The 24,619-nt window shown below is 25.1% G+C and overlaps 1 protein-coding gene across 3 annotated transcripts; it reads right to left on the reverse strand.

Moving 5' to 3' along the window:
• Nucleotides 1–1,915: 1,915 nt before the first annotated feature.
• Nucleotides 1,916–22,745, reverse strand: LOC105366691 (uncharacterized). 3 transcript variants are annotated; one of them, XM_011505215.1, is made up of 9 exons: nt 22,498–22,745; nt 19,859–19,909; nt 16,642–16,896; nt 13,815–14,026; nt 7,513–7,714; nt 6,001–6,234; nt 4,840–5,150; nt 2,419–2,605; nt 2,257–2,357 (listed from the first exon to the last, which is right to left on the reverse strand). In XM_011505215.1, the coding sequence occupies exons 3-9, from the start codon at nt 16,882–16,884 to the stop codon at nt 2,343–2,345; spliced, it is 1,404 nt and encodes a 467-aa protein (XP_011503517.1). In that variant the 5' UTR covers nt 16,885–16,896; nt 19,859–19,909; nt 22,498–22,745; the 3' UTR covers nt 2,257–2,342. The 3 variants fall into 3 exon arrangements, with proteins under 3 accessions (XP_011503515.1, XP_011503516.1, XP_011503517.1); XM_011505213.1 differs by having other exon boundaries at nt 1,916–2,605; nt 22,498–22,732; XM_011505214.1 differs by lacking the exons at nt 19,859–19,909; nt 22,498–22,745 and adding an exon at nt 17,005–17,036 and having other exon boundaries at nt 1,916–2,605.
• Nucleotides 22,746–24,619: the final 1,874 nt, after the last annotated feature.

The following is a 24,619-nucleotide window of genomic DNA, read 5'->3' on the forward strand; positions in this document are numbered from 1 at the left end:
AAATACCTATATATTATAATTTTCATAAATATTAATTAGAAATTTTAAGAATTAACAAGCAAATTCTTATATATATATATATTATATTTTATATTATTTTATATATATATACACTTTAATTCAATAATTTGTAGTTATTAATTCTTGAATACAGGTATTATATTAAAATCAATTTTATACTACATAGTTAAAAAAGTTTATATTTTGATATTTTATTAACATATAATTTTTATTTATTCTACTTATATCATACAGTTATTTTTATCAGATAAATTTTCTCAAAATTGTATAAAATATTCTATATGCTAAACTGAAAAAATTGTTTTTTTTTATATTGTTAGCATTAGCTCACTAATAAGAATTTTATTAATATTAGAATTAAATTTAACGGGAATTTTTAAGTACGCAGTTTAAATGTTATAATATATTTATTATTAATATTATTATTAATATTATATTTAATCAATTACAAATAAAAAAAATATATTTTAAATTTAATTTGATAGTACCACAAAAATAACTATCAATTTCGTTGTTATAAACATACATTTATATTTATATATTTTCATTTATAATTATATAAATATTATATAAAATATATAATACATATTTATATATTTATAATAAATATATATTTTTAAGATTAACTAATGGATTTGTAAAAAAGTAATCTTAAAAATAAATTCAATTTTAATAAATGTGTTGAGGGAAATCGAATAAAAATTTCAGAAAGATATTCAAATTGCTGCTCTAATATAATAAAAATTTTGTATGAAACCATTCAGTAACTGCTTTTTTAATATTATAAGATATAAAATAAATAATAATTTCTTTATTGTCACATATAATTATTAGACATTTATAAAATATTATTAATAATTTGCGTAAATATAATCGCAAAAAATTGAATTGATCCATATTGATATATAAGAAAACACTATGCGAAATTTTAAGTAAAATAATGAAAAATATTAATTTCAGAAATATTTTTAAGCAGCTTAACATTATTATATAAGTTCAAGAAAGTTCTAAATATATAAAGTTAAAAATTACAAATTAAAATATGGATTTAATTAAATTTGTTAAGATATATAAAAAAACAGAATCATAAATATTAGTAAAGCTATATATTTGTCGACTAATATAAATACATTAATAATTGATTTTATTTAATTAAATTTCAATTTATCTTCTTCAAAAATTTGTATGAATATATGCTTCTTTTAATATTTATTTACTAGTAATATCAACTAAATGTAGTATGTACTTAATAAATATAATCAATATATCAAATTATCTTATATAAATAGTCATTTTCTATACTAAATGAAAATGAAACTAAATTCATATTTTGTTATTATTATAAAATTATAAGTTATACTTTTCATATTTTTTGTATTATAATTATACTAATTAATTTCAGTATTTTTTACAACATTCTCAAATAGAAAATCGATAAATTAGTTTATATTATAAAATAGATAAATAATGAAACTTACTTATTTTAAAGATAATATGTAAAAATATACGTTTAATTCAAAATAATTCTTTATGAAATAACTTTTTTAATTAAAATAAATGAATGAAAATCGTAAATTGTTCTATTGTAAGAAATCTGACAATTTTACAATTTCTTATTATAAATGTTTCATTAATGGTACAAAATTAATTAAATAAATCAATAGTGTTTTTCGTTTATAAAAAAATATATACTTTAATAATTTTTCATTTGATAAATAAACATTCGTTAAAATTTAATAAAACAATTTTTCTTAAAATTTAAAAAGTAGAATATATAGATTATAATATAGAAAGTATACACAATAATTTCATATATCAAAACGAAGAACAATTTTATTAGAACTAATTAGAATTTCTAGTATAAAATTATAAAATGAATAAAATACTAATTTAGACAAGTATTAAAAGGCAATAATTCGATTATAAAAAAAAACAAAAAGTACTCGTTGGAAAGGTTTGAGTCATGTAACTTCTTTTTACGTACTATTGTAAAAGCACGTTTGAACGAGATTGGACTCGCCGATGATGCAGAAAGAAACGAATATCTCTTGGGATTAATTGTATTTCCTGCTACCTCGCACTTTTTCTAATATTTAATTCATTATGCGCAGCTTTGGAAACTTCAAAAGTCACAGGTTTCAAATTTGGTATGTTGGGACACATTTTAATTAGTTGTTGCCAGGTAATTTCAACTTGTTCTGCTAATTTATCAAGATACTTATATGCTGTACGATCAATTACTGAAGCGGTCTTGATGCAGTCGTCACCTCCAAATTCGCAAACTCTATAGTGATGTAAAATTGCCTCATCTGCGGGGACATTTACGGCTCCGTGACCTGGTATGAATTCCCAAACAAAATGATTACCGGTTTCTATAATGTCGCGTGGACGACATACATATTTACTCCGTTGTTTGTGAGGATGAAGTTTTGATCGACGTCGAGTTTTGCGGAGAGTAACGAGACTAGCTTCGATATTTCGACGAGTTGTTACATAGGGATCATCTGGCCATTGGAGGTAGAAAAAGGCATTCTGGAAGGAATAGGCGCTTGCCGTTTTACTACTTGAACGTCGACTGATCAATCTGAAAAAATTGCACCTATTAGTTAAATTTATATAAAATTCTATAAATTCTATAAAAAAATTAAACTATTGAATTATCTTATTATGTATATATTGTATTATTGACATTGTTTTATTAAATCAATACACATTTTATACCTTGCAGATATTTTAATAACGTGATTATTTACGTATATTAATACTAAAAGTAAGATCGAAAATTGAATATTTATACGTATTTAATACCGTTTTAACTAAGAATAAATAAGTTATTATTCATTCATAATAATAATTAATTCAATAATTCTAAAAATCTCTGTATTAAAATAAAAAATACATATATATTTAGACATTTATTTATTATGTTTTTAACTTATTTTTTTCTCAGTATTACCCCTAGCTATAATTTTTCGTTTTGCCTAAATTTAATTCACCAATACTTCTTTCATCTCTCTCTCTCTCTCTTCCATTTCTGAGTTAATTACAACCTGTTAAAAATGTATCGACTACCTATCGTAAATATGATATAATATCCATGTGTGATGTACGTGTACATGTGTACAAAACGGACATAACTTGCAGAAGATAAGAATAAAATATATATGCATTCAAAAAGTATTTGAACTTGTGATGAATGCTACTATATACATTATATGTTAGATATTTCATTTCTACCGGTCATGATGAAGAGATAATTAAGAGCAACTAATATCTGTTAACAAAGAACTTTTTTAAAATAGTAAATTTTTTATTTTATTTTACTTTGTTTTTGATTTTTTCTTATATCATATATTATTTTCATTTTCTTGCCTTTTATCGTATTATACGATTTGAAAAATGTCCATTTAACTTCGTTCTTGATCGTTGCTATATCTTGCTTATAATGAATTTATTTTATCAATAAATAATTTTCCTGTTTTATTTTATCATAAACTATCTCTGTTGTATCTTTTAAATAACTTATTTCAACTTTTCATTTGGCTTCCTATTAGCTCTAATACTGATTAAAAAAAATGACCTATTCTCATATATAAATTCTCATTAATTTTAATGTTCTGTTATTCTTTTAATCATATTTTAATTATTCTATCAAGAGACCATTTCATCATGAATTTTTACTAATGACTTTGATGTGAAAATAGAAATCATTTTACTCAGTCCACCTACAACTTTAATGGGGTAAATTAAACCTTCTTTGATAAAATAAGATACATTTTATTCAAATTCATATGGAAGCATTGCACAATAATAATCCATGTATAATGTCAAGTTTGAAGTGATAGTGTTTCATGAGTAATAATGATAATAAGCTTCCTACCTATAATATTTCCACAATTTTAAATGATTATACTTTATGTTTTACATTTCTTATTACTATTTTTTAATTCTGCATGCTATCAACCAATTTACTACTGACATTGCTTGGTGCTATATTGATATAAATGAATCAATGTTTCATTTAGTAACTAAAACATCCAATATCGTTAATTCCATTATTTAATAGTGAGTTGATTCAAACTCTTCAATTTTGAATATCATTTTCTTGCTTGATTAAGAAAATAATTTTTTATTGACTTTATTTTTCTATAGCTGACCACATTAATACTCAATTTGTCATAAAACATTTTGTATGTCCTACTGCACATTAAATACTTTGAAGTTTCTAGTATATTTTCAAATCTAATTATAATGTTATTGAATGTTATTATATATTGTAAAATGTCTATAATTATTAGCACTTTCATAATGGCAATAGAAACTCTGTGATTACATGTCAGTCATAGGTATTAATGTATGTAGTAATTAATAAAAAATTAAATAAAAAGTTGTTCGTACACATTTTATTTTTTATAACTTTTTTTCTATTTTTTTTTCTTATTCTGTATTATCGTAAATTTAATTTTAATAGCTAATGTACATAGCTAAAGACCCAAAATAAACTTGAGCAAAATACTATGGTCAACAATTATTTCATTACAACAATAAAGTAATAGTTAAATACATATTTTACGAATAAATTTGTTTAAATATACTTATTTTATAATTAATATGTATTATCTGTAGTACTTATAAAAAGGTTGAAAATAAAAGTAATTACAAAGAAGTACTCTCTTTTTATATTTAGTTTGCATCGAATAAAAATATTACTTACATAAAATTAAAATATTTAAATTTAACTAATATCTCTGCACAGTAAAATTAATTTTATATAGAAATGAAGAAACCTCAATTAGCAGTAAAGAAAAATTCTTAAACCTTATAAGATCAAGTATAGTATCCTCATGACGAGGTATGATGAATTCATCAAGATCAAGTAGAGCAAGGTACTCGTAGGTATACATGGATCGATAAAGGCAGTCATTGAGAGCAGCAAAAAGCCCTTCGGTACGTATTTCACGCTGAGAAATCATGTCCAAGTGATGCCAAGGCAGGAGTGTCACTAGACCTTTGCCTTCATAATAATTGAGAGCACAGCCTGCATCGCTACCAAGAGAGTCGTTGTATAAAGTCACATGGCTTGCACCTAAGATCTTGTGAAGCTCAATAAATTCTACTAATTGAAGAACCTGAACATGAATTTGTCATTTATTATATTTTTAATTGAATTATAATAATCGAAGCACTTGTACATATGTATATTTACATCGCTTATTATATTTTTTTAATTCTATGGAATATTTTGTAATTACATCACTTACTAAATTTTTTTAATTCTATGGAATATTTTGTATTTTATAATCATTTTTAATTTTGATAATATATTATTAAAATAATAAAAGAATGTGTATAAATCTTAGTTTATATGTAAATTTTATTCTTTTAAAAATATAATACAGTACAATGATAATCAGCTGTAATATAATACACATATGAGCTTAATAAATATTTACATACCCAAATATTTTAATCAGAAATTTGTTTTTCCTTTTCCATTTTTATTGTAGAAGTAATTGATCGAATTAATAAATATATATAAATTAAATAACTATTCTACATAAATTTATAAGTGTTTTTCAAATTGAATATATGTAATTATCAAACTTTAATGAAGAATAAAATTAGGTTTAATTAATCAAAACTGAAGTATTAAAAATGCTCTACACACATTTTATATTTAAATTAATTGAATATATTTAATATATTCAAATATATGTTTTAAATGTATTTATGATTTTCATAATTAATAATTTTACATCAAATATATTATTATAATATAATTAATTTAATCTGTATAAAAGAAATTTTTGTTCTTTTCTATAAAAAATTTTTTAAGTTAAAATTGATTGAATTTTAAACAAATATTCATTAATATTTGTAATTATTATATAATATTGTTTTTCCAAATTATGGGCTAATTCATTCTTATACAAGTATTGAATAAATTAGGAGATAATGTATGTAGGTAGTTTCGCTCACCCTATTGTAATCATAGTGCAATGGTTTAATGCAGACTGCAAGGGATTGTCGATGCTTCGGTCTGTCGACAGGTCGATTCTGTACAACTATTCTATTAGTTGGTGATGCTCTTAACCTAGCCACGATACTAACAGCTTCTGGTATTTGCTCTGTTGATAATGAATGTGATTCCTTTGGCAATGGACAGATCACAAAGCACGCGCTGTATTTCAAATTCCAATTTTCTCGAATAACCTACAAAATGTAAGTATAATATCTTTATTTAACAGCTATTGGTATATTATTTTTCAGAATCAAATATGAGACACACGATAGGTAAATTGTAATATTTTTCATTAATTTAAATTAAATAGAGTATTATAGTTTATATATTGTTAGTAATTTTAACGTCTGTATCTCCTTAAACCCATAATATATTTCTACACAAATACAACATTAAAAAAATCTATACCATGTATAAATATAAATTTTGATTTAATACTTTTTTGTTTACATTTTTTGAAAAATTAAATAAGCTACTATAATAAAAGTTATATAATTAGAAAAATGTTATGTTGTATTTTAAAATATTATGTATATTGTAATGTTGCATCAAAATTTTATTTACATTCTTCAAACAAAAAATACCGATCCATGAAATGAAAATTTTCTATTTATCACAATATAGTAATAATAAATTAGTGACTTGTAATAAGAATAATTTTTACATTTACGTACATAATATTATATTAAATATTATATAACATAAACATATATTCAAATTTTATAATAATTGTTTGATTATCTATTGTAATTATGAAATGAGAATAAAAACTCAATAATTTCTATTTGATTATACTGATTCTTAATAATTTTTATTTTTTTCATAAAAAATATATTTTGTCATTATGAAATCATTAGACTTTTAATTCGAAAAATTAAACACATTTCTACTATTTCAAATTAAATTAACTAATTATAAACTGACTTTGTAAATAATAAAAAATTTCGCTTTAAAAAGTAAAGTTAATTATTAGAAATCTGAAAATATATATAAAAACATTTAAAATATTCGCGGAACCTTCGAAAATTACTGTAGAAATGAAAATAATTATTAGAATGTAAATATTTATTTAATTTATCAATTAAATTGACTTTTAATGATGTTTTTCATTTTAAAAGGTTGAACTTTTTAATAAAATATACAATTATTTGAATAAAGATAAATTTCAAATTACCTGAAAAATGTATTTGCAATATATAACAGTTGAAACATAATGTTTAAATTATGTATAAACTCCGTATGTAGGTAAATATATACATAATATTGTAATAAGCTCTTATATTATAATATATTTGAAAATAATAACAGTTTAATGCATATGTCGTTATATAATTCTAGAATTTTTATCATTAATTGATAAAAAGGTAAAAATTTTTATAATAACTTGTTTAGTCTTATAAAGATTAGTATTTAATAACGATTAATCTGTCAATATATATTTATATGTAAGTTACCAAATAATATTTCACCTTGACTTTAGCTGCAACAGTTATAGAAGTTGTTATATTGTTGGAGTTGTGTAGATACCATAATCTGCACCAGACTTTTTCGGGACCTCTTGTTTTCGTAGCTCCAATAACACGTATAACACCAGAATTCGATCCATGATTTCTAATGATTCCACCCCCAACTCTTTCATCATAATAAGCGGAATATACGAAAAATTTGAATCTATAATAATATATCAATTATGTAAATTTATTTTCGTTATCTCACTATTGAATTTTCACTTTAATAGAATTAATTCGATTTAATAACATCTAATTTAAAAATGTATTTGATGATTGAGATATACCATATGAACATAACTCTCAAAATTTTTATCGTTATAATAAAAATAATTAATTTTAATATTGGTATATTTATATTTGTTTCAATGCCGTATTACGTCCAAAGAATTAGTTGATTATATTTTAAATAATATAATAATGTTTGAGAATAAGAGACTCCGTTTAATAAGGCAATAAAATATCTGACAAGTAATGTCATGAAGTGTTCACTTGTAGTGCTGCCGAAGAAAGACTGTCCAACGGACATGCTCTTGTTGCAGCAGGACAAGTCAATAGGATAGTCGCAAACAATGCAGAAGGGTGTGACAGTCCCAAGCAAGCTGCCCACCTAAACATGCAAAAACTCCTTACTACCGCCACCTCAAAACCCAGAACCATCCTCGAGCTCATCAAGGTGGTGAATAACATGGATAATGTTATTAAGAGTCTAAGAGCATCTAATATCGATGATGCATGGGAGTGTACAGGAGCTCATCTATTCATTCGACAACTGGAACATCAAACAAGGAATTAGTTAAAATTACTCTTACAACAACATGATTGAACGATCTCAAGAACATCTTGTGTAGTGACACCTCCTATACAAGAAACCATTGAAGAAATCGCATCTTTACATTAGATCAAGAAAATTCTACAACACTAATAATAAGTTGTATCATAAAAACATAATTAAACTAAAAAGAGGGAATAATCTGTAATAGTGTTTACCTCACTGTAAAGGGCAATCACAATGAAATTAACGGTTAACTAACGAATTAAATCAACTTGTGTTCACTGTCGAAAGGAATCATCTACTGATAAATTGCAACAATCACGAAGTCGCTAATCACAGATAAAGGGAGCAACAAGCAATTTATTGAAATAGTCCAAAGAGTGTAGATAGCATAACGAAAAACAACACTACCACACCACGCGAGTCTTAAGGTATGGTCAATCACATCAGCATTCTCAAGGCCACACATTCGACACAGAAGTGTCAGTATCATTCCGATTATTTACTGACAGTATTAGCTGAAGAAGAAAAACTATAGTTTTACGAAAACTAGCATTAGTAGTTTCGATTCTGTGCTTCACATACCCTTTAGAACAAGACAATCAATCACGTGGTCAGGCTTTCATAAAATTTCACATCTCGCGTCTTGCTCGCGATACTCAGTTTCATATCTCGCGTCTTGCTCGCGATACAACCTATTGAAATTTATAATTCGCGCTATGCTCGCGATACATATAATTTTATGATTCGCGTTATGCTTGCGATACACACACATTCATATCTCGCGTCTTGCTCGCAATATACACAATTTTATAATTCGCGTTATGCCCACGATATACAACCTATTGAAATTTATAATTCGCGTTATGCCCGCGATACATACAATTTCACATCTCGCGTCTTGCTCGCGATACAACCTATTGAAATTTATAATTCGCGCTATGCTCGCGATACATATAATTTTATGATTCGCGTTATGCTTGCGATACACACACATTCATATCTCGCGTCTTGCTCGCGATACAACCTATTGAAATTTATAATTCGCGCTATGCTCGCGATACATATAATTTTATGATTCGCGTTATGCTTGCGATACACACACATTCATATCTCGCGTCTTGCTCGCGATACAACCTATTGAAATTTATAATTCGCGCTATGCTCGCGATACATATAATTTTATGATTCGCGTTATGCTTGCGATACACACACATTCATATCTCGCGTCTTGCTCGCGATACAACCTATTGAAATTTATAATTCGCGCTATGCTCGCGATACATATAATTTTATGATTCGCGTTATGCTTGCGATACACACACATTCATATCTCGCGTCTTGCTCGCGATACAACCTATTGAAATTAATAATTCGCGTTATGCCCGCGATACATACAATTTCACATCTCGCGTCTTGCTCGCGATACAACCTATTGAAATTAATAATTCGCGTTATGCCCGCGATACACACAATTTCATATCTCGCGTCTTGCTCGCGATACAACCTATTGAAATTCATAATTCGCGTCTTGCTCGCGAACACACAATTTCATATCTCGCGTCTTGCTCGCGATACAACCTATTGAAATTAATAATTCGCGTTATGCCCGCGATACATACAATTTCACATCTCGCGTCTTGCTCGCGATACAACCTATTGAAATTAATAATTCGCGTTATGCCCGCGATACATACAATTTCACATCTCGCGTCTTGCTCGCGATACAACCTATTGAAATTAATAATTCGCGTTATGCCCGCGATACACACAATTTCATATCTCGCGTCTTGCTCGCGATACAACCTATTGAAATTAATAATTCGCGTTATGCCCGCGATACATACAATTTCACATCTCGCGTCTTGCTCGCGATACACACAGTTTCATAATTCGCGTCTTGCTTTTAGACAGTCTATATATGTTCAAATACGGAGAAGCACTATACGGTAGAAACGTTAGACAAGCGTTGGAAGGTGAATTTCCTAGTGTTGTTTGTATTGTAAGATTGAGTAATTTCCATAATTTTTTTGGAAATGATATAAAATGTACTGGAACATTGATTACACATGATCATATTTTGACATCTGCTCATTGTTTCGAAAATATGGGAATACACAGTATTCACGCACTTGTTGGATCAATAGATTTAAGGCAGGCTACACGATATCATATATATTGGTGGATAACTTATAATCTGTGGGCTGCGTCACAAAACAGAGAACTTGAATTCGACACTAATGACATTGCTATAATAAAAGTAAATTAATATTTATACGTATTATTGATTGTATTTTATATTATTCTAGTATTTGCTGTCATATTAAAATATTAATTGTATTTGAATGAGAGAGGAGGAGAGGGGGAGATAGTATTAATCTAATATCTGTTAATACTTTTATAAATATAATACGAAATAATACAAGTTAATTAATCTACATATTTACATACATTGCTATTTATTATATATTTATATTAATTCTCCTTACTTTAGTTACTTACACAAGTTAATGAAACAATCATCCCAGCACTTGTTTCATTTGACGACAATAGCAATTTAGTTGGTTTAGATGCTGTCATTGCAGGATGGGGTAAATTAACAGATGGCTTAAACCCAAATATTTTACATACAGTTAATGTGAGAATTATATCACGAGACGACTGCGAAACTATAGCTTATCGAGTTGTACAACGCTATGTTTATATTAGCGAAAGATATCTTTGTACCTTGGCTGAACCATATGCTCTTATAAACTCTGTATGTAATGATATAATCTATTTGAATATTAAAATTTTCAATAATGCACACTCAAAAAACATTATTCGCTTATAAAAACATTAAAAAAAAATCTCTATGTCTTCTTTACATGTAAATTTTACTATTACTGACTATAAAGATATTAAAACTAACCTTTCTTGTTAGGGTGACAGTGGTGGTCCACTTATTTTTGGGAGTTTTATTTTAGGTGTTAACCAAGGAACATGCCCCAGAACAGGTACTATAATTGATATACGAAAAGCCAATCTTCATTGTGGTGTTGATTATTACAGAATGTTTATTAATGATTTGATGCGTTTATAGATATTATATGTAAATACAAATTTTTTATTTTAAATAAACTTCTTTAAATAAAATTTCTTATATAAGTTCATTTCTATAAATTATTTTAATTTTCGATTACTTTATGCATTTAAATCTTGAATTTGTTATATTACATTTATTTAATTTTCTATAGCAAAGCAAGTATTAAGAACAAGCATTTCATTTATAAATATAGTTTGCTATTAATGAACTGAAAAAATAGAATTTTTAATGATGAGAGAAACATTTTTATTAAAATTGTATTTCGTATTCAAACTAAATGAGTTTTTTTTTAAGGCAAGTTTAATCTCATACATTTCTAAATATTGTTCCAAGTTTTCGTATTTGTAGACAGTTATATTGATAGGGTACTTAAATTCAAAAAGCTAACTGACTTTTTAAATGACTTGAAACATCATTTATCATATTTGTTTGAGAATAAGAGACTCCGTTTAATAAGGCAATAAAATATCTGACAAGTAATGTCATGAAAATTGTATTTAAGACTTCAAAACTTTCCTGCTCATAATTATTTGTACTAGTGTCATAAAACATCTGGAAAACTCTAGCGGAACGTGCTCATACTCCCAGTGCAGTAGAACCTAATGGGTTTACTGCCGGGAGAACCCCAAAGTAGATTCGAAACGAATATCAGATATGCGTGAAGCATTGAGTACAAATATTTACTGCAACCGAAAACCCATACGTACTACACATGCAATGACCATACGTGCGCACTCGGCCTTTAAGACAATGCTTGCATTGTTCTTGGCTATGCCACATCTGGTCGATCGTATTGGAAAATTGACCACGCCCAAGCGGACCCTTCTTCTAGCCAAGTCCCAGAGAGGGATGAGGCAACCAAAGAGAGGTGACCAATGGAAAAGGCTCGCCACCTTCCGACACTTTCCCAATTAGCAAATTCGGAACTGAGCCCGGAAGGAAGTGGAAATGAAGGCGTGCATAATCTATTGTGCGACCCAAGATCAACCACTGATTGGTTAATTAATAAAGGAAGAAGGGATCCCAAGTGGAGCGGGATCAGTGAATCATTTTAAGAAGGGACTACGTAATGTACCCTCACTTACTCTTTCCAAATACTTCTTACAGTGAAGGATAAGTCACGACCAACTCTCACGGAGGAGGACCGGAGAGATGAGTCGTTTAGCTAGCTGAGTTTTAATAATAAGTTCTTTCCACTATTGTGAATTAGTGTACAGTTGAATTGATCTCATCAAGACTGGATTGCGTGGGACCTGACCACTTGTGGTCTCACTTGGAGACAAGGAAGAACTGAAGGGTTGCAACATTGCAAGGGAACGTAATAACAAGCCATCGAAGAGAGACTGGAAAATCACGATACACTGCAAGTAAGTCCTTACAGCTAGTACTCATTCTTGATTTCTCGGCTTATGTAGAAGACGGACGGATTAAAGTCCAACTACGGAAGCTTCCCGGACATACTCTTGAACAAGACCAGCTATAAATGCCACATTGGCTTCTCAATCCCTCCAACTGCAAGTTGTTCCCGCCACAGATGGCGCACAGCTTCGCATAACCTCCATCTCGGCTCTCTTACGACCGATATTTAAAGGCAACTACACACGTATTAAGATAAACACAATAGCATTCCAGTGTTCGATCAGAGCATTACAATCACCATAACCTCTTAGTGATAATATTCAATAGATTATAACCTGCTTCATTCATAGTAAATATATTTCAACACCACAAGATTATCAAGAAATATAAAGTTCGTCTGTAATTCACCATTTTGTAAATCAATTCAAATAAATAGCAATAATAAAGACATGTGTTAATTATTAATCAGTGCATTCACCCTTTACTTGCCCGGCAACCCCACATAACATCTAGTGGGTTTTATTGTTCTACGTTAATTATTGCACGTTTGGCTGACTAGTCAAATTGTGGGATTATTTTCCGAACAAATAATAAATTAAATTATACATTTTTTTTGTTAAATATAATATTGTTTGGATTCTTTATTAATATTACAAAATGTTCTTAAATTATCAATATGATATTTTATTCATATTTTTCTTTAACGATACGATTAGTATATGTAATAGATTCATAATAATCACCAGTGATTTCAAAACACAAAATAAAAATACTTGTACTTTTAGATTAAATGGCAAGTTGATCAACTATGTGTATGAATAACTGAATTATAAACGATTGACAATACCCTATTAGTGTTATTAATGAAGATTCCACATTTTAATGTATTTTTTATTCGTATAATATTGTCTTGTACTGATCTATTTTAATCTTCGATTTCTACAACATCTTTTTTAATGTAATTTATGTATCTAACTTTTATTAAACGTTCTGAAAATTTTTAATTCTATCAAGGTATTTATGAACAGAAATTTACAGTTGTACCTGGTATTTGTAACTGGTAACCATTCTGCATGCGTAATTCGTAAGCTCTTGTCTAATTGAGGTAGTCGAGCTTCCAGATTTATAGGGATACTCGAAAGACTTCTAGGATCGATAGGCATAGCAGCTGCGAGAGCTCCCTTCAACTCAGCTCCTCGGACCAACATACTCAAACGCTCTTCAAGACCACCTTTTAAACTTGTGTAGTCGACTAGCTACATTATAATTTTTTTTTATCGTATATATAAATATAAAGAGACTTTAAAATATGTGGTAAAAATAATACTTCTTTATAAGAAAAGATTGAGAACATTAATATATGAAGTTTTAATAATTAATTTTTCGTATAAGCATGTAATTAGGTTTATGAATTATAAATCGTTTAAAATATTTTTATTGAATTTAAATATTCATATTAAATATTAAATCCTATTTTCAAAAATGAATTATTTAATTTTTATAGTAGAATAGAAAAATAAATTATATACCTACATGATTAAGTACAGAATTTGTATAGATCGTGAATGCACCACCAAATAGGTTTCAACAACAATTCACACGCTAAAGAACTATAGATTACTAAAAATCCACATCATGTGTACGAAATTATTTACAGAAATTTACAAGATATTATACCGATACTAAAATATTATTATTAAAAAAAAATTATTATACTGCTAAGTAAAAAAGAATTCAATTTCAAAAGGATTTTCATAATAAAATAATACTATTTTATTTTAACAATAGAATAATAATAAATATATTGATAACAGTATAATAATAAAATTTAAAAATATTCAATTTAAACAAACAATCGCTGATTACAAATATCTTTTGAAACAGAATATTTATTATAAAAAGCTAAGATAAAAATTGAATTACGTGCAATATTTGCAATATCTCTTTTATCAATATTATTTGATTTTTATTCATTGTAAATAAAAATAGAATATAAAATGATTTTAGATTTTAAAATTTATAAATCGAGAAAAGAATTAGAAAAATATATCTTACATGATAAATTTGACTACTTCATAATATTTTTCATAATATTAGTAAATTAGTAAATTAGTACATTTCGGATACTGTTTTATATATGTATATAGCTTGGTGAATGTACATCAATGTTTAAATCACACCAAGAAAATACGAATGAATAAATGATAATAATCTAATGGTATATTGTATGATACATGTAAATATGCAATAGTAGGAAAATATCGAATTTACAATGAAAAGGTTGAATTAAAATTAAAACGATAAAGACTTTATGAAAAAATAATTAGTTAATTTTGTATCTCATCACAAAGAGCTACAATTTACATTAGCAAGAATAGAAAAAATACAAATAAAACTTAGATAAGTAAAACGCTTTTATAAAGATAAATAATGTTATATGAAGGTAATTAATATAAGTCTTTGAAGTATTCATGAAAATAATGACATAAGACTTCTAAAAGCACACAACCACTATATATGATAAATAATTTCAAGGACCAATGTGAAGTATAATATTGAAAAATATTTACTTAGTTTTTTTATTTAATTTAATTTTTACATTTTTTATTTTTTGACAAATTGTATTTTCCACGCTAATTTAAGACATAAATAGAAACAAATACTTCTTATGTAATTACAGATATGGTAATAATGTTAAACAATCATATCATAGATATGAAATACTTATCCTTTTTCTGATGAATTCATCAACTAACAAGTTATCTTTAAAGAAAATAATTTGATGAAATAGTTTATAAAATTAATAGATATAATAAATACGCTTATATAGATAAATGTAAATGAAATAATTAGCATTGAATTAAATTTAATTGAATTTATACTTTAGTAAATCATATATTAAATATCATTTATCATTATTGTAAGTAATTATTATGTACAAATTTTTAGCTTCAAAAAATTAATATTTGCTAAAAAATTTAATATATTTTTACGTTTACTGAATTTTTTAATATGATAAAATTTTTATTTTATCAGCTTTTTATGAAAATTGCTCCTGTATCTAAATAGTTTATTTTATCTGATTAGGCCTTTTATTTATTTAATCTGAAATTTATTATAACTTTCTACAGATATTATTTTATAGTGCAAATAGAAATATATCTGATTAAATCTAATTAAATTATTTGTATTAAGTTATTGATGCTAAATCATTTTGTATTTCTTTTGATTTAATATTTTATGATTATAATTAGAACATAATTAGGTGCAATTTTTCATATATTTTAAATTTATTCAAATTTTAATTAGCAGCTATGTGATAAACTGAATATAATAATCCTGAGTGTGTATGTGTGTAAAGAATTTCATTATGTTATATAATAATTTAAATTAGTTTATTAGTTATTTAAAGTTAAATAACTTTTTCATCTATAAAATATGAAATTATTTATAATCTTATCTATTTATTTTATATATATTTTTTAAGTTTAGATATGTATAAACGTTACTTTAATTATATTATACAATATTAATTATATGAAATATACTGCTTAGAAATCTCTTAATAAATTTAAATAGTTTATATTAGTTTTCAAACAATTAAATTATGTAAAAAGAAACGGAAAATTAAACTACAAAATTTTTAGTTAATCTATTATGTTACAGTAGTTTCAAATTCGATTTATTTTCATAAATATTTATTTATGCATGCATTACTGCTATTTTATAAACACTATATAAATATAAATCCATAAATAACATATTAGGTCTCCAAAGTACTAGATTAATAAAATAAAACACATGATATATTTATTCTTTCAGTTTAAATAAAAAAATTGTTTAAATGTCAAATTTAAATCTGTATACATACGCCGATTTCTTCATAATCTGGTCGGTCTGGAGCAGAGGATAATTTAGGACCAAAACGATGCCCATTAAGTCCACTACTGATACCACCGCTATGCTTATCGTCAATTAAAAAGATCTCTGTGAGGACAATTAGTCCAAATACAGCAAAGAACATAACTACAAGCATGAAAGACATGTTTGCTCGTTCTTTGAGAATACCAGTATTGCTGCGAATCCAACTTGATCCAGAACGACGAGCACCCATCTTTCTGGTATTCTGAAATCATTGTAATATATATTATATTATTAAATACTATACAACTTAACAAAAAATTTTTTTAAACAAAATGGAACGTTTTAATTCTTTTTTTCAATATTGATTTACTTAAAAATAACTAATTCATAAGTAAATTAAAATAAATACTGTTTGGATTTAATTTTATAAAAAACGTCAAATCATATTATATAGCTTATTTTAAAATTCTATAAAGACGAATAAAAGGCTAGAATAATGAATAACATCAATGAAAATTTTATGTAAATAAGAATATCATTTATAACATTAAATATATTATTACACACGATTTATTTTGAACGACGCTCAATATAAGAATAATAAGTTTAGTAATAAACGATAAATGTTTCCAGTTGTAATACAAAATGTGATTTTAATATTTAAAATTATATTAATAATAGAAATAACGATTCAAATTATTATCATTTATAATAATATATTTTTAAATTAATTTCAATTTATTAGATTAATTAGAAATAATTGGAATTAATTATTTAAATAATCCAATCTAACCATTAAAAGTAAAGGTATTTAATAATAAAAATAGGATAGTAACAATATATGAAAATAACGAATAATATTGAAAGTGATAAAAAAAGATTATTGATTTAACAAATATTTAATAAAAAATATGTTCTAATATAATATTGTTAAATTAGATTTGTGACATAACATTATATATTTTATAACATTTATTTATATGTTTCCATGTAAAATATTATGCATTTTGAATCAAATATTATGACAGTGAATAGAGATTCGAACTAACAAATTTTATATTTACTTATAAAAAAAATATGAGTGAAACTGAATTTTGAAGATCAATAATCAACTTACATTATACCATTTCCAAGAATTCTCCTTTTTTAGAACCCTTAATTTATATATATTATTTATGATTTATATCATAGAAAAATAATATTACGATAAATTTATCCAATGTAAGTTTACAATAATTTCTATTAGAAAAATGATTGTCAATAAAAGATACGTTTATGTATAAAAATTTATTATTATTTCTTATTTTTTAATATATACAATAAGATTAACAGTTTTTTTGTATAATTTTCTAACTTTTTAAATACATTGCAGCACAAAAAAGAATAAGTTGTTATAAGTAACTTATGTCTGTTAAACAAAACTCTACGATTGTCACTTAAGTATTTTTATTATATATAATGGCCCAGATTAGATATAAATTGTTCTATTATATAAATAAATACCTACACAACGAAGATAATATGATCCAGTCAAAAAAGAAAGAATTTCCAAATTAGTTACAACAAAAAACAACTGAGAAGTCAGTACCAGTAATAAATACTGGCAATTTTAGATCCTACACCATCCGAATAAATTATTTAACGTAATGTATCGAATACATAACAGAATACATTGAGCAGAAATTCATAATACAAGACCATTAAATCCTTCTATCTCTTTTCAATTCTTTAATGAATATAGTAACATAATGTGTAAACATACGTTCTATTTTAAATAATTGCATAATAAAATATAATGTTTTGACATTTATTCATGTCACCAATTTTGAAACATTCTTAACTTATATAAAAATTCTATGAATAAAGATAGTTATATATGACAAATATATGAACAAATAAGAAAAATTATTAATATAATTTCAATTTATTCAGTAAATAAAGGAGTATTCAATTTTATGATAATATTCTTAAATAATTAATTCTTAAATAAATAAGTTAAAATTAATGCATTCGTAGTTAAAAGATTCGTAAAATAATATACAAGTATTTGAATAAAAATAAAAGAATAATATAAAAGAGTAGAACAATTGATAAAGTAATAGATGTAACACAAAATATTAAAAGAAAAAATATCAAAAAAGAATTATATTATCTAATATATCGAGATAATTCAAAAGCCATTTTTATTACATGAGATAATAATCAGAAGAGCACATAATTTTTTAATGGATCGTATGGGTAAAAACTATCACAGTGTTTAAAAAGTTGAAAAAATAAATTATTAATTTTAATTTTATAAAAACATTTATTAAAAAATATTTATTTTTTATAATTACAAATAATATCAGCTAGAAATATTATACTTCACGAAGTACTTAAAACAAGACAAACACAATAAACATAAATACAAAGAGTATCGCTGGAGAGAATACAAGACAATAATAGATATATAAAAAATGAGTATTTTGAGCTACTACTCAAGTAGATTCAAAATTTAAATAAACAGTATAATGTTTGTTTTTTTTTATGGAAAACTAGATAAATTGCTTATGTTTGTACAAGATTATGTAATTTTAGAATATTTCGAACCTCGGAACAAGCATTTCATGTTCATGGTGTTTGCAAATAAAAAACTCGACAAATATACGGAAAATATGTTGAAACACATTTTATTATTTGGCTATAAAATAGGGTAGATATTTTTTTCAAATATTATTTCACTATATGTAGTCGCAAAACACCAATGACAACTTTTTAGTCTTATATTACCATTATTATCTATAAATCGTTCTCGTCATTCCTTTCTTCATTTCTCAATATATTTTTATGTTAAGCCGAATGTCATTTAATGTTTACTGAATGTCATCAGCTTAGGTATTAATCAGAAAACAATTTTAATATTATAAATTACAAACCAACTGATACCATTAGTATCATTTGTACATTAAATAACCATCATAAGTCAGTAAACAAATTTATATTATTTGTGATATATTTTTTATATTTTATGACCAACAGAAAATTAATTATAATCGACAGAAAATATTCCTCATTATTAATTTCATATTACTTCTATACATTTAGTGACAATTTATATTTTTAACATTTCAAATTTGATAGGTATTAAATTTCTTGATTTTGATAGATGAATAAAGTATATAAATAACTTTCTTAAATTAATAAATATAGTGAAATTTTTTAATTACATTTCTCTAAATACTTACTCAAAGTATCCAAGATGGATGGAATCTTGTATATGGAGGTTGCAAATCGTTCTGTAATAAAATATAAAATAATTAAATTATTTAATATTATCTCAATTTATCAAATATAAAATATAGTAACCATTAGTTCATTATATTCGCATTACCGTTTGAGAACATTTATTAGAATATTTTAAATTATATCTACAGATATTTATTTCTACGGCCTTGTATTCCTAAAATTTTGTTTGTTTTATTTATTTTCATAAAATAAACTGTATATAGATATGTTTATATAATTAAACATAAATTAAATAGAAATAATAAAAAATTATGGTATTTATGTCTACGAAGAATCATATTATTTAGAAAATTCTTATAAAAATAAATAAAAATTAAAAAATAATAGATATTTTTCACGCTAAATTATATAACATTATTTTTAATTTTCAAATATAATTTATATTAATGAATTTAACTGTATATAAATTATATTCTTTTTTAATCTCATAAAGTAAATATGTTTTCTACATATAATTTATTTCATTTCAGAGAACGATAATATTAATGAAATAATTTTACAGAATTAAATATTCATTTATGAAAAGATAATATTAACATGTTTTTCGATTTAATTTAATTGTAAATATAAAATAAAGTGGATAAAATTTAAATTATTAAAAATAACATAAATAACAAGAACAGAAGATATTAAATTAATGTTGATTAATTTTATATTAAATACATTATTTAATATCGCATAATACTATTTACAAATTTGTGGAAAATTATTTAAGATAATTACAAAATTAAAATTAATTAATTTGCTGAAATTCTATAATTTAATAAACAACAGACTTTATTCATATGAATTAAAATATTAGAAATAATATTTAAGAGTACTTTATGGTATGAGTTTAATACAATTATTGTTCACTAATGTACGTAATCGCTGGATTTATCGAAATTCAACGTACAACCCATCTATGTAGATGTTGTATAATTATAAAATAAAGAAATCTCTTTACATTAATTTTTTTTCACACGTAAAATAAATTGTATATGTAAAAAAATTATGTTAACAATGTTTGTTTTTTCACTCCTGTATTAAATGAAGAATAATTCTCAATATTATTATTCTGATATACATTCAATAAATAAGTCATCTATATTAATGTGTCGTATTTACATGAGTAAAATAATTTATTTAAATAACTAACGGGACGAGATAATTTCATCTCTAATTATCTTAGTCGAAGTATATTAGTCAAGTATTTGAAAATAATATTTTTAAATTAAAAATTTAAATTTATAATTAATATTCTTGAAATATGTAATATGTATGTAAATTATTTAAATAAACTACAATACGTAACTTTGAATGATTCTAATTCCATTATTTTATTATCTAATACTCAGGTAAATTGAATATTAATTATCAAATAGTAATTTAGGGTAATAAATACTTTAATACTAGGTGAGTCTTCAAAAATGTAGAATATTTTTTTTATTATGTAAAAGATCTCTGGAATAATAACGAATTTCAATTAAAATTAATAACATTATTGAATTAATTCAATCTTTTGAATTTGAAGGATTTTAAAACTATTCCTAAATAATGCTTTATGAGCAATCTTAATTAGAAGACTAATGATAAATTACTTGATTCTAAAAAAGTGGAATAGAACAACTATGAAAATAACTGTTTAACAAATAAGAATAAAATAGTTAAATTTACTTCCACAATTTAATCGGGTTCTATGAATGACTATATTGAATTAAGATTATTATAACATATATTTTTTAAAAATAATTTATCGTTATTTATATTTAATAATTTATATTTATATAAACTAATAATTTATATTTTAGAAATTTATCCTTAAGGCTTAATAATTTAATTAATACTAAGTTTATAATTCAATTTAAATATTTAGTCATTTGGAAATTAAAATTTTAAAATAAATAATGTATAGCTGTATTATTTAATTCATTATACTATGCGATCAATTTAATTTTATAAATAACTATTAATTTAATAATCATTAATTTAATATCAATTTAATGCAATTTAATAATAATATGTAACGTTTGTAAAAACTAACATCTCATATGTTATTAATAAATAAATAATAAAGATTACAAATTTAATATAATTTATTATTATTTTATTTGATTGAATTATTAATTTAAAAATTACACAGTTCTTTCAAAATAGCAATTCAATTGAATACTTTAAAAACTATTTATTTTTACTAAAGATTCTCGAAATGAAATCTGCCGAAATTTTCTCTTAAATGTATAAAGGTAATTAATTTTTTAGTTTCAATTTTTACTTCTTTATTAATAATGCTTATAATTAATAAGTACGTGTAATTTGAGATTTTAAATTGTCTACTTAATCCATAAATATTATAGATATATGTAATTAAATACTTAATTAATAAATTGCGCTTGATATTACTTTATTAAATAGACAATTTCTAGAAATTTCATTTGTTGTTAAAAAAGAACTCTAATTATTGATAAGGTATAATTCTTCACTAAAACATAATAATAATTTATTATATATGATAATATAAATATTATTTTAAAACAATTTGTATTTCCCAATCTATTGATATAAAAAGTAAATATTATATTATTGTAATAATACTTACATTAACAAATAATTTACGACCTTTATAAAAGATCGCATTAGGTATATTATGTTCTCTTTTACACTGTCCAGCAGCGTTAGAATTGGTGACAATTACTAATGTATTTGCTAATTCCTGCTTGGACAGCAACATATTTACGCTTTAAATGTCCGTTGAATATAAAATTAGAGACAAAAATTGTGCATGTATCAATAAGCGTGTGAACGGTAATACTAGAAATATTATTACTGATTTTCACAAATTTCTACATTTCTTGTTATGCACCTTCGCTACCCCTCCACCACTTCTCTTAATCACGTTTACTAACTCCCTCCCTCTCTCTCATGCTCATTATCCCTCCCTTTTTCTCTAAATATATTTAATGTGCGATTCTCTACATTTGTTTACATAATTTCTATATGTCTGTTTTTTATAATTCAAGAATAGTACGGTAAAATTTTTATTAATTATTGTCTATTTATTATGAATTTAATGTCCACCGTTTTTAGTAAAATAAAAGTGGAAAATAAAAATAGACGTAACTAATGAAGTTTGTAATAAAAATATTTTTTTTAAATATCTGCGATCTGCATATTAAAGAACCACTATCGAATATGGTGAAAATTCACTAAAATTAAAATAATCACACTGAAAAAACTATCTATCCACTTGGCGCTCGCGCACGGGGAATTCGACGGTCAAGGAAAAGCATAATACGAAGAAGAGAAGTATTGAAAAAGAGAAATACACGAATCTTCCATTCTCATTCTTCCATAAAAGTGCGCCGGCGCTTTCAAAGCTCATTGATCCAAGGTACGAGTACAGACATAGTTTGCACATGATAGGAATACTTTTGGATACAACAGCGCCCTCTAGACTATTTCTATGGATATTGTTCATCTCCAAATACGAGTACAATTTCGAGCGGAAAAATAGAAAACTATTAAAAATATTTAATCATAATTATCTGACATTTATAAACATATATTTACAAAAAATAAGAAAATAATAACATAATATATAAAAAATTAAAAAATAAATAGTTTCCTTATAATTATTGTATAAAATATTTAGTAGTCATATTTTTTTCAAATATAATTATATAAAACTGTAAATAAAATTAATATCAACTAAAATACATACATCCACTCAATATTAAATTATACATATAATGTAATTCTGTAAATTCTACTAGTTAATACAAATAATATTAACAAAATATCGAATTAATGGTTTAAAGTATTACACAAGAATTAAACTTGCTTATAAATTACGAAAATAATTATGTTTATAAATGATTTAAAATTTTATTAATAACTAAAACTTACTCTAGACATATTTTACTTCAATTAAATGTTCAAAAGAGTAACAATTGTTATTGTCTGGGATCAGACTAAAAACCTCCTTATGATGGTGGGTGGAGGCTTGTTGGCAAGTGGAAGGAGCAATGCAATTATTCAATACTGCCTTTAATGTTTATAGTCTTCCCTTTTATTAAATATAATAAATAATGAATAGTTAATAATCTATGAATATTGGAATGAGTGTGTGATAGAATGAATATATTGGTGTGTTCGGGATTGAAGCAGTCCCATGAATTTCAAACAAAAGAAAGGTCATACGCGCAGTCCGGCGTACCGCATGTGCGCCTAGACTGACCGCGCGTGCAGCAAGGCTGACCATCACGTGCACCTAGGCTGATCCGCACGTGCGGACCGAGGCGGGTACTCGAGCAAAATGTTTACAAACAAAACTCGGCAAGTCCGAGCAAGTTTACGATTTGGAATATAATTTACTGCCAGCACTCACAAAAAAGGGACGCCTTCGAAACTTCTAGAAGCTTCGTTTTCTCACGCCAAAGGAAAATTTCTGGAAGGGACGCACATCGACACTGTTGCTGGCGCTGAAGACGCCGCATGCACATTTAAACGCAACGCGCCATGAGTCGACGCTCATTCGTAAAATCACTTCGCTCTCAATCAAGCGTAACTGCCGGTCAGTGCATAGTATACTGTAAAGACGCCGCGTGGCCATATTTTAGGCAGTATAGTAAAGAGCACCCGCGTGCGTAGAAAAGATAATCGGCAGTTTTTTAATAAGTGATTACAGTGAAGCCAATGGAATTGTAATCAAAGGGAACATT

This window comes from Ceratosolen solmsi, unplaced genomic scaffold (assembly GCF_000503995.2).
Source record: "Ceratosolen solmsi marchali unplaced genomic scaffold, CerSol_1.0 scaffold93, whole genome shotgun sequence".
Taxonomy (NCBI): Eukaryota; Metazoa; Arthropoda; class Insecta; order Hymenoptera; family Agaonidae; genus Ceratosolen; species Ceratosolen solmsi.

Bases quoted from the DNA above. Each gene is read 5' to 3' on its own strand.
- LOC105366691 (XM_011505213.1), bottom strand. From the start codon at position 16,884: ATGGGTGCTCGTCGTTCTGGATCAAGTTGGATTCGCAGCAATACTGGT. The intron at 5,151-6,000 runs GTGAGCGAAACT...ATTCATGTTCAG, and splicing joins TGCACTATGATTACAATAGG to GTTCTTCAATTAGTAGAATT. The intron at 2,606-4,839 runs GTTTAAGAATTT...CAATTTTTTCAG, and splicing joins ACTATACTTGATCTTATAAG to ATTGATCAGTCGACGTTCAA.